Below are 16,978 nucleotides of genomic sequence, written 5' to 3'. Positions count from 1 at the left end.
CTACCCCCCTGCTCACACAGGAGCCATCATGAGAGTTTCCTTAAAAACCCACTTTCATCCCTCCCCAACTCAAAATCTATCAAAAGCTGCCTGCTGCCAATAGGATAAAACCCAAACTCCTCAGTGCACTTTCCAAGGCCTCCCGGATCTGGACCTAGCTAACTGCATCTTCTAACTCTCCCACACCTTGCAGTATCCTAACCTCTCTGTTCTGGCCACTGGCCTCCCCTGTCCATCAGATCTGTTTTGGTAGCTACCAACCCACTGTCTTTACTCCTGTTCTTCCTGCTGCTTCGAGTCCGTTTCCTTACCCACCTCAGTCCCCATCAAGCCACACCCCTGCTTCAAGGTCTGTGCCAGCCTCTCTTCCCCGAGAGGGTTTCCCTGACCTCCCACACCTCATGATGGCCCAGCCATTCAGCTTGTGAACCCTGTCTTCCAACGAGATCAGTTCCTTAAAGGCTCTGTCTCACATGCCTCCAAATCCTCACACAGCACTTAGCACAAAGCCTTTACCCACAGTACATACCCAACCAACATCTGTTCATTCAGTGATGAATTACAGGTACTTCCCCTTTTTTCTCCGACAACGGAGAAAGTTAGAAATGTCATTCTACTCAAGGGATTGTTCTGAAGACCTACAATATTCTGAGCACTGTGCAGGTTTTTATGGGTAAGGAGGGGACCGAAAGATGGAATGACAGAAGCCTTGTGCAGAAGGACCCGAAATTATGAGGGATTTCTTATTCTAGGCTCCCCTCGTGGGCTTTATGAGTTCCAGAGCCCCCTTAAATTATAGGCAAAATTTCCCAGATATGTGCATGGGACAGACAGGAAGTCTCCTCGCTTTCATTAGCTGCTCAAATAGGTTTTGAACACCCTAGAGAGCAAGGGTCATGTTTCTAAGGAAACAGTAACACAACCAATTTTCATATTGGTGGGTGAGTAAATGCTCGATGGAGAGAAAGACTTGAGCTGAGTTTCACTGTCAAGGGGAAGGAAGGGAAAGCCTTCACAGAAGAGAAGGGAGCTAAGCTGGTTCTCAGTCAACAGGAGGAATTCTAGGAGGAAGAGAAGGGGAAAAGGGCATTGGGAGCACAGGGTATGGCCTAAGACAAGGCCTGGAGGCATGGGAGTGTGTGGTATCTTTGGGGAGGGGCCAAAGATACCCCCTGTGGCCCCTCTGTGGGCTTCTGTGGTCTTCTGTGGCTGGGGCATGGGAGGTAGAAGCCCCAGATTGATGTAGGGGGATCCCTGTTACTTGTCCCAGGTAGAGGCTCTTTCAGGAGTGGGCTCATGCACAATCATATGACCTGGGGTGTCTACATGACAGAGAAGCTGAAAGAGAAACCAGTCACTCCTCCCTCCACTGGGGGGCCAGGGTAGGTGGTGAACCAGCTGCCAAGAGAAGTCAGGAACACCTGTTCTAATGAGGTACAGCAAGGAAGCTTCTAGATGCTTCTCTGTATGGAGAGTGCAAAGCTGGTTGGCCCAAGGAGGCTCTGGATATGGGGCTGTCTTCCTCTAGATAATCCATGATGGGTTGGGGGAGGAGGGCAGAGGTGGGGAAGCCAAGAGAGTGAGGGAGTCTTTAGAGGCCAAAACACAAATCTGGGTCTGCTCTGCATTGGGCAGTTCTCACAACATCCAAACAGCAGACTCTCCAGGTGGGCAGCCCCTGGGGTCCTGAGAGAGGAAAGAGATTGGAGACCCAGCATCTGGGGTCAGGGCATCTGGGCACCACCAACTGGCTGGCTGTAGGTAGACCTGACTGGAAGATTCCAATACCCCAGGGCCCTGCCGCTCTCCCAGGGTGCAGTTCAGGCTTTCTCTCTTCCAACATGCCAGGCTCACTCCTCTGTCAGGACCTTCGTGCTTGTTTGGAACCTTTGTCCCCTTCTGCTCCCACGGCTGTCTCTTTCTCATAGCCAAGTCTCATCACAAATGTCCCTTCCAGATTCAGGGGAAACTGTCTGAAGTAGCTGCCCCCATACTCCCACCCAGATTAATGTATAGGGGTCCCTGCACTCAGCTTCCCAGACTGCAATCCATGCTGGCATGCTTCCAGAAAACATCTTCTCTGGCTGCCTGGCTCACTTTGGCCTTAGTCTTGGGTCAATTTTTCTTTTCTGCTCTCCACAGGTGACATAACAAAGGGAGGAGGTGCCCATGGGCCTGGAGACCTTTGTCAGCCAGAAGGATTGTGCCTGAGGAGCCTGAGTTGCTTTAGGGATGGGTCAGGCACCTGCCATGGTGCCACCTATGACAGGACTGGGCTCCGACCCTACCGTGTCCAATGGACTCTCCAGGGCAGCCCGCTCTGGTCCTGGTCTCTCTTTGCACTGGCACCTTCCCTGCCCTCCTACGTGAGGACTGTCTTGTCTTGTGTCACAGAGGAGACACAGCCCCAGAGGCCCCAGGGGCCCCTGGCATAAGTCCTTGATATATCGTATTCCTCCCAATTCCCAAGCAATGTCTGTTCAGGGTAATAAAATGGAGGAAAAAAAATTCCACAGGAATAAGTAGAGCTTTCAGAACTGAAGGAGAAAAGCATTCCAAAGTCACAATGACTTGTCTGGGTTTTAATCAGGGCAAGAGAATTTTGGGGAGGAAGAGCTGGTTGGGAGGCAGGCATGGCAGTGAACACACATACCCTTGGGAGATCTCACGGGCCGTGCATATGTGTGTGCATGTCAGCGTGGAGGGCATGTGCTGTGGGCACATGGACCTTCTGTACTGTAGCTGTCATTTGGTTAACAGAGATTTGGGCACCTTGCTCTCTCTTTGGCCAAGAGGCCTGTGGCCTGTCCTTGTCTAAAGATCACACCAGGCATTTCCTGCTCTGGGCTTTAATGCCTGAGTTAATGAAAATGAGTTAATGTATAGAAAATGCTTAACACAGCACCTGGCAGCTAGGAGGTGCTCAGTAAGTGACAGCTTGTCAATTACCACTGTGGCCATTATTATTAACACGAATGGAGCCCTATAGCCATTTTGGCTAATTCTGATGCTCTGAGTAGGTATGCGCTGACTGCCTGGTTTCTTGGGGCACCACCCACTCTGTGCTTATTCCTGAAGCCCCGGCAGCCAGCACTGTGCCCGGCTCGCTGAAAGCCATCAGTTCATGCGTCACGGAAACAGGACTGAAGACCTAGCATTGCCACTCTTTCCACAGGCTCTGGTTCTATGACAGAAACCAAAGCAGGTCCCCCTGGTGGGAAATGCCTCCTTTGCAGAACCACTGCTGGACTTGGCCCCTCAGAGGAGCAGGGGGCGGGGGGGGCGGGGACCCGGCCCTCCTGCCAGCACCAGTCGTCCCTGTCCCAGGCTGGCCTTCAACACACCCTCCGGCACCAAATACCCCTGTGGAGGAGGAGCCAATGCCTGAGCTGGGATGAGTCTGCCCTATGGAATTAGAATTTTGTGTGTAAATTATTGAATTTTACATGTAAAGCTGTCGGCCACAGATTACTTACCAGACGAGGATAGTTTTCCTCTGTGAGGGAGATGATTTTTAGCAAAGACAGGATATGTACGTAGCACACTACTGAATCACACAGTAATCAGAGATTAATTCTCTCCATCCAGAGGCTCCAGTGTGGGGCCCAGGCGCTCAAAGACCTCCCCACCTTCCCTTCTGCACCTTCCAGGACACAGGGAAAGGATTGCTGGGATTCATGAGCCCACCAGGGCACAAAGAGCCACTTGTGGATAGAATTCTCTAAGGCTGTTTTCCTTCTTTCCCTTCCTCTCTTTTATTTAGCTTTGCCAAGGAGAGCTGTATATGGTTCGTCTTACAGTTAATGCAAATGTTTGCAAATAAGAGGCTTTTATGCACTTATTCCATTCACCACTTATCAGACACCTGGAAACTCAACTGAAAAACAGTTCCTTGTCTATAAGCATTGAATCACTAAATTGTACACCTGAAACCAGGATTACGGTGTATGTTAACTAACTGCAATTTAAATAAAACGTTCAAAAAAACCCAACAACCCCTATTTCAGGACATCAACTTCCTACAGGAAGGAGAGCCTCTTAGGTCCTCAGACTCACCTGGAAGAATGAGGTGTAAAGGAGGAAAGAGAGTCAATTCAAATGGCTGCCCCCCACTCCCAAGAAGGCAAGCACAGTTCTCCTAAGGAGGGGAGACGGTGCTCAGGTAGTGCTTGTTTGGTTTGAGAAATGCTTTTTCTGTTCAAGTTCATTGCCCAAGGGCAAGCACTCGAGGATGTTGTGTGTTGTAGGAGTTCCAATTTAGGACAGTCACCAACCCTTTGTCATATGCAAAATAAACAAATTCTGTGTCTGCTGTCTTTGCTGGCGACTTTGCTTGGGAGGTGTGCCCATCACCTAAGCCCCTGTTTGACTGTATTTGCCAGGCCGACTGATACACTGGCTTAGGCTGGCGACTAGCCTTCTCTATCACACACAGCAGTCTCTTCCTGTTCCTGGGAGGCAGCCGATGTTGCAAAGAGCACAGCCTCCCTCCCTGAGGTGCCCATGGGCCCCGTGGCCTACCTTTCTCTCTTTGTCACCATATTCGATGCCCAAAGTATCCATGGCCCGGACGATGGCTGCCAGGGACTGGATGGTGTTGCTGTAGACAACAGGCTTGTACTGTTTCACGTCTTCTCCGGAGAAGCCATCTTCGTGGATGATCCTAGAGAAAAACCACACACACATCTGATGAGTGCACTGTCCTCACTTGGCATCAAGAATGCCAGGTGCGTGAAGCCCCCGGGGCCAACCTCCTGTCTTTGCTGGCTGAGGACTGGGTCCGACCCGGATGCTGAATTACTGACCTGCTGCATCAGTACCATAAAATCTGAAGGAAGAACCTACTGAAATTAAGCTGAAACAGAGTAGTGGCAAAAAGAAACGTAGTGTCTTTACACTCCCTATTTATAGTGACAGCAGTATCAGTTGGCAAGGTGCTGATAATACTTGAAAGTGCTTAGAACAGGAGGGGCACACACGAAGAACTCAGTAAGTGTTAGCTATTGGTATTTTTAAGCAAAGCTCAGGGTCTTAACTTAAATTTCCACTTAGAAGTACATTGATGAAGACCCTGGCAAGAAGCCTGCAAATGAATGATAATTTTTCTTTTGCAGAAAACTCACAGTGCTTGAAGGAAAGAGGACTCACTTAAATGAACCATCGTCATCTCTGACAACAGAAAAACCAACAGAAGGAGGGTGCCTGCTCTTCCATCCCTGGCTGGGATTGAACTACCATGTCACCCTTATTCTGGTGGCTCTGAATAGTGACACGGAGGACACAAAAGTGCCATCAGTTCTCAGAGGCCACGCGATACTCTCTGCTCTCCTGTTCTCAGATTCCTCCGAGGTCAAGGTTAAGGCTAGACATGTCCTGATGTCCCTTCTCCCTGCAGAGAGCAGTCACTCGGTACGGGCTTACTGCTGACCAGGTTCCAGGTAGGGGAAAAAAGTAGAAAGAGGGGATAAAACCTAAACGTTGCAAGAGTTCTCCTATAGCTGAAGTAACGAGGAAAGACTGAATGGATTTTGAGACGAACACCCAACAGTGGCCACCACCTCCCCCAAGAAAACTGTGTAAATTCTTCTCTGGTCACATTTTCCAGTTTGCAATTAAATACTACTTATGGTATGTACATACATCAATATGAGAGCTGAAACTTCCACATCAACACGGCACTTTTCCATTCCTTCATTACCTTCAGTACAGAAGAAAATCACTAACAATTCTTTTTTTAAAAACAGTTTTACTGAGACATAACTCGCATACCGTTCAATCCACCCATTTAAAGTGTGCAAGTCAATGTTTTTTGGTATATTCGCATAGTTCAACAATGATCACTACAGTCTAATTTTTGTCTCCCCACCAAAAAGATATTCTGTACCTATTAGTAATCTCCACTCACCCCCCACCTCACAGTAACAATCACTAATGTGTATTCTGTTTCTATAGATTTGTCTATTCTAGACATATCATATAAATGGAATCATATAACACGTGGTCTTTTGTGATAAGCTTCTTTCATTTAGCATAATAATGTTTTCAGGATTCATCATTTCATCATGGTACAGCATTTTTCAGTACTTCATTTTCTTTCTTTCTTTCTTTCTTTCTTTCTTTCTTTCTTTCTTTCTTTCTTTCTTTCTTTCTTTCTTTCTTTCTTTCTTTCTCTTTCCTTCCTTCCTTCCTTCCCTTCCTTCCTTCCTTCCTCCCTCCCTCTCTCTCTCTTTCACCCTCCCTCTTCCTTCCTTCCATCCTTCATTCCTTCCTTCCTCTTTCTTTCTTTCTTTCTTTCTTTCTTTCTTTCTTTCTTTCTTTCTTTCTTTCTTTCTTTCTTTCTTTCTAGTAGGCTTCATGTCCAGTGTGGAACCCAATGCGGGGCTTGAATTCACAACCCTGAAATCAAGAACTGAGGTGAGATTAAGAGTAAGATGTTCAACTGACTGACCCACCCAGGCATCCCTGAACTTCATTTCTTTTTATTGCCCAGTTATATTCCATTGTATGGATACGCCACATTTATCCATCCATCAGTTGATGGACACTAACAATTCCTGTTGTAAAATTTGACTTGATACTGGGTTGTGAGTCTTTATCTTGGGTTTCTCTAAGAAGCAGATCAGAATGATCCTTGTGACTTTTCATGGACTTTTATTAACCCTAAATCCATTTCTGTACAAGTTTCTGGAGGGAGTGTACATGTAGTCTGGATCATTGATGCACCCCAGAGGGATCTTAAAGGAAATTGCTAGTTCCCACTGTAAACAAGCAGAAAATTGGACAACATATAGGAAACAAGCAGTTTCAGACACAAGAGAATAAGTAGTACAGGACTGTGATCCAGGAGACAAGGGAAACAAATATGGTAGCCTTGTGATTGCCTCGGCTTTCCACCTGGAGGCATTTACCAGCTCTTAGCGCAGGGAGGGAGAACCCAAGAAGAGCACAGCGGTCTTACTGAATTGATGAGACAATGCTCAAAGTTCAGGAAGCCTGAGGTGGCTGGAATTTGAGGGGAAGAGTACCAGGGAGAGAAATCCACAGAGAGGGAGCAAGCACTAGATACATGAATAGATATATGAATAGGGGTCTCCTCAGTCTTTGGCTGAATAGGGAGAGACTGCAAGGGCTCAGCAAGGAAGAGGCATCAGGGAGCTTATAAGGTGAACACTTCCCAAACCTCACTCAAGGCTGGGAGATGTGTGAGTTCTGACCAGGCAGAGTGGAGAGTCCTTGATGAACAGCTAGATCACTCAGCAGAGACCCCAGAAGGCTCATGCCATAGTAGTAGGCCTAAACCAGCCCCAGAGTAAAAGCTACTTTAGACCTACCCTGACAAAGCTTAAAAATTTGCTTTAAAAAATTGAGCTGACCCACGAGTAACTTAATTTCCTGATAGAATAAAGTCCAACACTGTTTAAATCAGGACAACAAAATCAGACACTTAACAATATAATATTTTTTAATGTCCGGCACCCAACACAAAATTCCCAGCTATGCAAAGAAGCAAGGTGTGATGCACAACCAGGAGAAAAATCAGTCAACGGAAGCAGACTCAGAAGTGACAGAGGTGATGGAACTAACAATGACTTTAGAAATACCTATTTAAAATATTTTCAAGAAATTAAAGGAAAACATGAACATAACGAGCAGAGAAATGGAAGATATAAAAAAGAACAGAACAGAATGTCTAGAGACGGAAATATAATATTTGAGATAAAAATCTCACAGTATGCAGCTAACTCATAGAAGATTAGTGGCCTTGAACAATCAGCCATGGAAACTATCCAAACTGAAGCAAAGAGAGGAAAAAGGCTAAAAAAACTGTATTGTGTTATTTATAACATATGTAAAAGCAAACTTATGCAACGACGGCACAAAGGATAGGAGGGATAAAATGGAAACACGCTGTTGAAAAATTCTTACACATGAAGCACTTAAAAGTAAAGGTGGTAAGTTAAGACACATATTGTAAACTTCAGAACAACTAAAAAGCTATATAAAAAAGCCAGTTGTTACCTAGGCTCCATGGCCAGCCTCCCCACAGAGGGTGGGACCTGCTGGGGAACCTGAGAGGTGGAGCCGGGATTTGCCGGTCCCCGTGACACTGTCTCTGAAGAAGTCAGTGCAGTGAGTTTCTCATGCTTCATTTTGGACCAGGAGGCCTTACCACTCTCCCGGAAATACTCTCTAGACCGTTGGCTGCCTTCAGGATTTCCCCTGAAACACTAGGGATGGGGCTATCATTTTCCACACCCATGAGTATCAGTCCTTATGCCACCTAATAAGGCAGGGAGGGGACGTTTTTTATTCTGTTTGACAGAACAGGAAGAGAGTCTGAGAGAGATTAAGTACTTGGCCTAACGTCTTCTCAGCCCAGGAGTGGAGTGCGGGTCGACCGGGACACTCTTCTACACCACCTGGACTGGGTCGAAAACTGCCAGAAAGGTCTCAGCCTGGTGCCTGGGGTGGCCCGAGATACAGAAGCTCCATGTGAGGTTTGCAGAAATGATGCGATGTGGGAAAAACCTGCTCCAGTCACAACGATGAGTTCCATACCTTGTACAAACTGGCTCATATGAGCTTAAAATTGGACTTCCTGTTTCAGGGTGGGATTTTATATTGCCCTCTAACTACCAAGTAGTAAATGCTAACACTAGAAAATCTGGGCCATATAAAACAACACCAACAAAACCCCCACAACAACCCATATTATCAGTAAGCCCGCCACTCGGGGAAAGACGCTGCAGTTTTTAGTGTCCACCCTTCCAGGACTGTTTTCATACCACCTTGTTCATCTTCGCTACCCGCACCCCCCCCCCCCCCAGCATTGATTTGAGTCGTGTGTCCTTACAAGTATCACTTAAGGCCCCTTTATTTTCTATTTCCCCATCTCATTCTGGAGGCAGAGCAGAGCTGTGGTTAGTCTTAGGAGTCACACAGGTGCGGGCAAACCCCAGCTCTACCACTGACGAGCTGGGTGTCATTGGTAAAGGATTTCACCCCTCAGGTCTTGGGTTTCTCATCTGCAAGGAGCTGTTGGGTGAGGAATAAACGGAAAGTGCCGATCGTGTATAAGTATATAATAAATGGTACCTATTAGTAATATATATCCTCATTCCACAAAGTCCCCCAAATAGAATTTCCTTCATTGGCAGTATAAAAGAAACAATAATAATAGCAGCTGATGTCTGAGGGTTTGCTCTCTGTTAAGGGCTTTACATGTACCCTCTCATCTAATCTTCAAGATAATCCTAGGAGATAAAAACTATCATCACCTCTTTACAGATGAGACAACCGAAACTAGAGAGATGGAACCACTTACCTGGGGTCACACAGCTGGTAGGTGTCAAAGTGGCATTCGAGACCCTACCTGTGACCACCAGACAGACACACAGAGGCAGAAGTGCTTCTTCTGCTCTGGATCCCTGTATCCAGGTTCCCAGAGGGTCCGGAGATTTCACATACACAGCGAGTATCAGAACATGTCTTATAATATCAGTCCAAGGAGTGTGGGGCAAGGAAAGGAGGAATCTGATCAGGGGCTGGAGAGGCAGCCCAGGAGAGTCTGAGGTCTGAGCCCTGGAGGAGATAATACCAGGGTTTGAAAAGCAGGAGCAAGGCTGCATGAGACACTTTAGCAATAGTCAGTGGCATCACATTGCAGTAGTCCTATAAACTGATCTTCATCCAAGTACAGAATCAAGTCCCAGAGACATCAATCATTTGAGCCACTAGATCAAGCCATGCCTGAAGCTAACCCTATCTCTACACTTTTGAGTGACAGCAGCCAAATAATTCCCTCTTATTTTTGCCTAAGCTAATTTGACTTGGGTTTCTGTCACTTATAACTAATAGAGTCATGACTAAAACATGATTTGCACCTTGATAATAACAATAATCAGAGATCATCTCCTAGTAAACTTGTTTATTAATTTTCTGTCTTTACCACCAGCCTGTCAGTCCCTGGAGGCCAGGTACCACATCTCGTCTGTCTCAGTTCCTCTTCTCCATATTATTTGGCACAGGACTGCGCTCTGGACAGTACTCAGAGAAAGTGGGACATTAACTATGTGAGTCTGGAGTAGACAGATGCTTAAGACCCCCCCCCCCCCCGAAGGAGCCCACTAAAGGAGGCAGATGTGTGTGTGTGTGTGTGTGTGTGTGTGTGTGTGTGTGTGTTGGGGTGGGAATCCACCAGATCTCCTATGCCTGCAGAGCCAGGGTAGCAAAGCAAAGCCAAGTTAGATGCCACAATGGTGCCCATCCCAAACTCAGAGACTCTGAGGGGTGGACCAAGAAGAAATGGGGAGCAGGCAAGGGCTGACTGCAGACCTGAGTGTTTCCCTTTGGACAGAAGCCACCAGTTAGACTCTGGAAACCTGGCAACACAACTGAGGGAGGAGACCTCAAGTGCAAATGGGGGGGAAACGGGGGAGGGTGGCATCCGAGCCCACTGGAACAGGTCTGAGCTTTCTGGGAAGAGGCAAACAAGGAGTGACCCTCGGCCTCCCTTGCCTTGGCTCCCCCTCCTTACTGCCTTGGGACCTCGCAGGAGGCCTGGACCAGGGCTCTCTTGTTCTCTGCTTCCCCTCTCAGTGTAGGACTGCACTCAGCTGCAGTGAGACTCCCTGGGCACGGTGGCCTTATATGGTCACAGAAGCACAGGATCAGGAGCTGGAAAGGACCTTGGAGGATCCTCTGGCCCAGCAGCCACTCTCCTTCTCTGAATCACAGATGCCTCTGAGATTGTGGCAAATGCCCCCACGCACATACTGTTACCCCCAGTTTCTGGAGGTTCAAGAACTCAGGGCCCTAAGCTGCTGGAACACGATTTTTCACACCATCTGCAGGCTGGATTAAACGCCCCTCTGCTCCCCTTTCTCAGCACCCTTTCCCCTGCATTGGAACTGTCTCTCTATCCTCCACCATAGGCCCTTTGGGGATCTAGATTCAGGGGGTGCTTTGGGAGCCAGACTCAAGCTGTGGGGCTGGGCAATCTCTTTCACAGCTCAGTGCTTCAGCTTCCTCAACCTTCCATGGAGACGGGCCTGGTAACAGTAACTCTCCTTGCCAGTCGTGGTTGGTAAAGACAAGTGCTGGGCATCCAGGGCATCATAAGCACTCAATCAGCCCCACTGTTATTATTGTTGTTATCATATTTGGTGAGCAGGGCAGGGTTGGGGTGGAGCTACAGTTGGCTGGCTGCACCATGTCTGTCCTCTTCAGGAGAGGACGTGACCCCGGGGCCACAGGGCAGGGAGGCCAGGAGGTCACAAAGGACCACTGCCCACCAGGAGGAAGCCAAGCAAGGCCACAGAAGGGAAGATGGGGCAGGGAGAGGGGGGCATTGTTGGCACTCAAGCAGAGAATCTGCTCATTTACCTAACGAACATCACGGGAGCAGCAGTGGGTTAAAAAGCTGGATTTTCTGACTTGGGTGCTGCTCCGTGATGTCATAAAATGTGTTTCTGATCACAGCTGGAGATTCACATGTTGACTGTCCAGGTTAGGTCAGTGCTCGGTGCCTCACTTGTGTGACACTCACCAGGGAGACTGATCAGCAATGGGCATGCGCCCTGGGGCCACGCCTCTGCCGAGCCGTGGTGGGAAAGGACCACCTTGGATTCACGGAACACATATTTAATCCAACAGTGAGATGCAGTGATTTAATGGCTCATACACCAGCAATGAGGGGCTCCACAGAACCCATCAGAGAGCATGGGACCTGAACCGGGTCCTAAGGTGAAAACACCAGTTAGAGTACAATGTGTGTGTCCTCTGGGGCCATTTTAATAAAACTACGTTTGCATGTGACGGTGTTGGTAGGAGGAAGGGGTGTGGAGAGAGGAGGGAGAGGGGGAGAATGCTTAACAAAGTATCATCAATAATCACTTTTTGGTGGTGGCATTCAGGGATTTTTTTTTTACTCTGTACGTGTTGGTTTTGTCTCATTAAAAAAATGTGCAATTGGTATTTGAAAGAACAACGCATCATTTTCAGGGGAGACAGACACTTGTGCTTAACAGGGGGACCATTTTGGCCGGGAGAGAGGACCAGAGTAAAAAGGGGTAGAATCATTAATCAATAGGAATTTCCTGACATGTTTCACTTGGGTTCAGCCTGACTTAAGGTCTTGAAGCCTGACTTCAAGACTTGGAAGCCTTGAGGCCTGGTGTCTGCCTCCCCAGGGCTCTCCTTCTGGATGATAAGGCAAGTGTTAAGAATGGCAAGGCTAGCGATATAAAGTGCTATCTGCCAAGGGCCAACTGAAGGGTTTGTGTGTCAGACGTTTTGCCCGCCACCCAACATTCCCGTGTCACCCCAGTGAGTTACTTTCCCTGCGTCCCTTGCAGCTAAGAGTGACCACGTGATCCAGTTCAAGTAAGATGAAGGGGAGTAGGCCAGAAATGCCTCTGAGAAATGGTTTTCCTTCTTGGTCCAAAGAGAGAGGGTTTTGAGAGCAGTTTTCCTGCCTCCCTAGTCTACTACTTCCTTGACCCTGGCTGTGCCTCCATCGGTCACACCCTGGCTTCTTGCCTTTCTATGTAGTTGTGAGAAAAGTAAATACTGGCACCAGGGTGGCCATCTTGTGACTGTGAGGTTAAATGCCACCACCCTGAAAATGGCAGGTCAAAGGGGTTTAGGGGGCTCCCAGTGGCGCTGCTGAACTGCGAAATCAACCCTGGGGCCATCTGATAACAAAGGAAGATCGTGCTCCTACCAGGATGCCCTCTGCCTGGGATAGGGAAATGGTCCTTCCTGGAACCAGCACAGAAAGAGTAATTTTCCAGCTGGGAAACTGACATAGAGAGAAGAGGTTTGCCTACAGGCTTATGGTTAGCTTGTGGCAGAGCAGGGACAAAATTCCCAGAGGCCTTTCCATTGTGCCACAGGCTTCTCACTTCCCGTAGTGCTGCCCTGAGGCAGGGGAGCTGATGGGTCATACCAGGTGAGAAAAACATCTATCATTTGCAAAACAGAAAGATTTGTTTCCCCTTCTGTCTTAAAATCTCTAGTTCCCAATAATTTGGAGGCTTCTTTGAGGGTGTTCTTTGTCCACTCATTCATTCATTCACTCATTCCCTCTTTCACTTTTCATGTATTTTTCTGGTACCTCCTATATACCAGGCACTGTAGCAGGTGCTGGGGAGACAAGAGTGAACTGGCAGACACAATTCCTGCCCTCCTAGAGCTTGAATTCTATTGCAGAAGGTAGATATTGAATAAGTAATTTCACAAGTACTTAATTAAATTATAACTGGAGTCAGCACTACCAGGAATTAAAATACCACTGGAAAGAGATCCAAGAGGAGGATCTCCAGCACGGGCTCAGGAAGTATCACGGAGAGTTGAGCACGAGCTGGCTGCACAGACAGGGACAGAGACAGGACTCCGCACGGGGGGACAGCACATGCCAAGGTGGCGCTCCAGAGAGCCACTTCTCTGCATGGTCTCCGTGTGTCTTCCGGAGGCCCTGGCAGGCACACGGGGTGCTGGGGAAATGTACGAAAGGAACAGAAGGCACCTCCTGGGCTGGCGGGTGGGACTGGGAGCCGGAGATCCCAGTCAGGAGGGCTGCTCTGGATCTGGCGCCAGCGTAGGTCTGATGTTTCCTCCCGAGGGAGGGTTCCACCCAACCTCCTGGAAAAAGTAGAAACAGTAAGCCAAGCCCATGTGGGAAATGTCACAAACACCGGCCAGGCTAAGGGTGCTGGCAGGAACAGCAGACAGCTTGAGGCGGGCGCAGCCGCCGGGAGGCACCCCAGGATAACAGGCAGAGGGGAGGGTCCTGCTGAAGGCCTTTCTCTTCTTTCCCATTGGTGCTCCCACCAACTGTCACATTTACTTTCATCTGACAAAGAGCCGAAGTGTCGTGCCCGGTGAGGCTTGACCCTCAGGAGAGACCCTGGCTCCTGATTTTGTGATGCCACCAAGAGTGAGGACTAAGCAGAACGGTCAACAGTGGTCCAGAAGGTACTGTGTGGGTGGAGCCAGGGGGTGGATGGGAGGCGGGCGCTTCCAGGACGTGCAGCAGCCCCAATCCCTGTGAGGACACCCTTCCTTCTTTCCTTCCTTCCTTCCTTCCACAATATAGAATGAGCACCCATTAGGAGCTGGACACACACTGACCGTCCTATTCGCTAACAGTGTGGACTGTGGGCAGGTTCTCAATCTTTGTGGGCCCAGATCTCTATTCTGTAAATGGGGATAATGACGCTGTCCCTTACAGGCTGTCAGCAGTATTAAAGAACATGTGGGGAGGCCCTAGTACACAGGCCTGTTAGTTGCCAGTTGCTGACATTACTTAAAAGATATAGACCAATTGGTGCTAAAGCAGGGCTAAGCCTCTAGTCTTATCTGTCGGGACACGGGTCCCCCTCCTACCCAGTGTAGCAGGGCCTTGACCTAAATGAATGAGCTCGTTGAGGGACCAGAGGGTACTCATGCTTTGAACGACTGGCTCAGACACCACTGGCTGGGCAGAGGTAAGATGTGTGCGTTTTACAAAGTAATTATGCTGAGACCCTGATTTCTGATTTCCCAGAGTTCCAGGAGAGCAGAGTCACTGGGACCCAGAGGCCCTGATGACAGGTCAGAAGCTTCGCTCTTGTCTAAGCATAAAGGCTGCTTCCTTGATTGGCAAAACCAGAGCTCTCCTGAAGGTGACGCCTTCCTCTTCCTCATCCACACAACTGACCACTACATGTAAGGCGCCGTTCATACAGCACCCAGCAGACAGTGGTGAGCAGGACAGACATAGCCCTTGACTTCAAAGGACTCACAGTCTAGTTGGGGAAGACAGAGAATAAAGAAGTAAATAAAGAAATAGTATAGAGTGACGAACACAAGAAGCATAGAGTGAGGGGGTTGGGGGTGTGGAGTTAGGAGCCAGGAAAGGAGGTGGCATGTGAAACTGAGGCCTGATTGATGAGGACCGGACCTTGTATGTATGAGAGGAAGAACATTTCAAGTAGAGAGCACAGCGAGTGCAAAGGCCCGGGGCACCCTGTGTGTTAGCAGAATGGTGAAGAGCCAGAGGGGCTAGAATAGAGTAAGTACCAGGGAGAGTGGAAGACGAGGTCAGAGAGGGCAGCAGGGAGCTGATCATGTAGGGCCAACGTACAACTTACATTTTATCATAATACACATGAAAACAAACAGCAACCTATTAAAACAAAAAACGTGTCCCCCACAAACCATTATGACTTCCACCATTGATTCTGCTTTAAGTGTGGATCGCTTTTAAATAGCAGCTTTCCCTCCTCTTTCCCTGACTTCTCCAGCTCTGACTGAAAGGTCTGTTGTCAGAACAGTTAGGGATTCTAACTTACACAGCTAGGCAAAAAAGAATAAGAAAAAAAAAATCGCCATCATCCCACCACCTGGAGGAAGCACCGTCCACATGTTAGTGTACATTTCAGTCCTTTTATCTGGGAGCCCATATGTGTATTGTCTTTCCTGAAACGGAATCACGCCGTGTGCCTCTGTATCATCCAGGAGTTGTCGCTGGCTGCCTGGTGTCCCATCACTGGAGTGGGGCCTGAGTCATTCAACCATGCTGCCGTCAGCGGGATGCTCGCGTTGCTTGTGGACGGGAGCTCCCCCCAGCTTCCAAGTCAGCTGTTGGGGAGGCTGCCTGACCATGAGCGAATTTCTCCTAAAAAAGGCAGAAAGCTACAAAACCTGGACGGAACAAGCCAGAGGCTGGGTGACCCCTGGCCTTATGCGCTGGGCTCAACTGAACTGTGTGAACATAGATGGGATCTTTCAGCTATTTGAAAAGAAAAGAGAGATCCAACCGGCTATTTAACTGTGGGGTGAAGTTGTATGATACGAGAAAAAGTATTTTTTAAAAGTAGATAAGATCCCTTAGTAATTAATACTGTATTTAAAACTTGGAATTCTAAGAATAACAGAATAGAAGGGTATTTAAAATAATAGTATTAAACAAATCAGTCCCCCAGGGGGACGACTGGTACAAAACAAGGGATGTGTCCTGTTGACAGTGACTTGCAGAAATCTGTTATAAAGATGCCATTTTTAATAAGGGCTAACTCGGGCCAGAAGCAATGATGTCAGCTGCCAATTGTCACCAGACGGAGCCAGGGGCAAGGCCAGGACTCGTTGTGATTCCAGTACAGAGCCTCTGCTGCCATTATCTGGAAAACAACGTGGACCTTGCCCTTTCCCAAGACTCTCTGTGCAGGGGGTGAGGGGGGGCTCAGGCCAGCTCTCATTCCATGGGGGTGTGATGCTCGGAACACTGCCTTCTAGAGCTCTGTTCCTTTTTCTCTTCATGGCAGCATGGTTGGTCTGAATCCTGGGACCCTGGCCTTGGATTAGAGACATACATTGTTGTCTTGCACTTGGGGGCAGAAGACCCAGGTTCTTATGCTGTTTGGCCACTAACAAGCATCACAGCCCCAGGTGCAGTGGGGAAGAGAAGTCTCCCGGGAGCTAGGGGCTGTGGCCCACCTTTCTTAGGTCAGCACCATCGCCTCGACCTGGGGCTCCGCCTTGGTGTTAGAGGAAAGCCTTTGAGGGAGCTCTGCCTGCCTCCTCTGCCAATACCCTTGGCTTCCCAATCCACCCCCAGACTCTAGCCGCTGGCCCTTCCCATGCCAGGGATTTTAGGAAATGCTGCCATTTACCGTGACAGCTTACAACCTGGTTTTGTCACTCAGGAGATCTGGGGGGTCTGGCCTTGGCTCTACCACTGACCAGCTACAGTGAGCTTAGACGTGTCCTTTGTGTGTTGCCCTAGCTTTGGACTTGGGGTGTGTCAATTCCCTGTGGCCACCCTGCTTCACTCGGGTCAACCAAGTTCCATGGTCATATCTATGTCTTTGCCAAATGCAGTCTTTTTGGAATATCACAGCTCATAAAACACGGGTACAAAAAATTAAAGGGGCTCTTGAGGGACAAAAAGATTGAGCAGCTCTGAAACAGAGACCTGCGTGCCTCGCTAAATCCA

General features: G+C 48.5%; 1 protein-coding gene across 3 annotated transcripts in view; it reads right to left on the bottom strand.

Moving 5' to 3' along the window:
* The window catches only part of GNAO1 (G protein subunit alpha o1), a 170,599-nt gene that overhangs the window by 80,580 nt on the left and 73,041 nt on the right, over positions 1–16,978 (bottom strand). For all 3 annotated transcript variants that reach the window (XM_011290154.4, XM_011290156.4, XM_011290155.4), the window contains exon 3: positions 4,522–4,663. In XM_011290154.4, the coding sequence (XP_011288456.1) occupies positions 4,522–4,663 (142 nt within the window). The remainder of the gene's footprint in view (positions 1–4,521; positions 4,664–16,978) is intronic.

This window comes from Felis catus, chromosome E2, assembly GCF_018350175.1.
Source record: "Felis catus isolate Fca126 chromosome E2, F.catus_Fca126_mat1.0, whole genome shotgun sequence".
Taxonomy (NCBI): domain Eukaryota; kingdom Metazoa; phylum Chordata; class Mammalia; order Carnivora; family Felidae; genus Felis; species Felis catus.
Note: the sequence above shows the minus strand (reverse complement) of the source record. Positions and strands in the feature narration are given on the sequence as shown.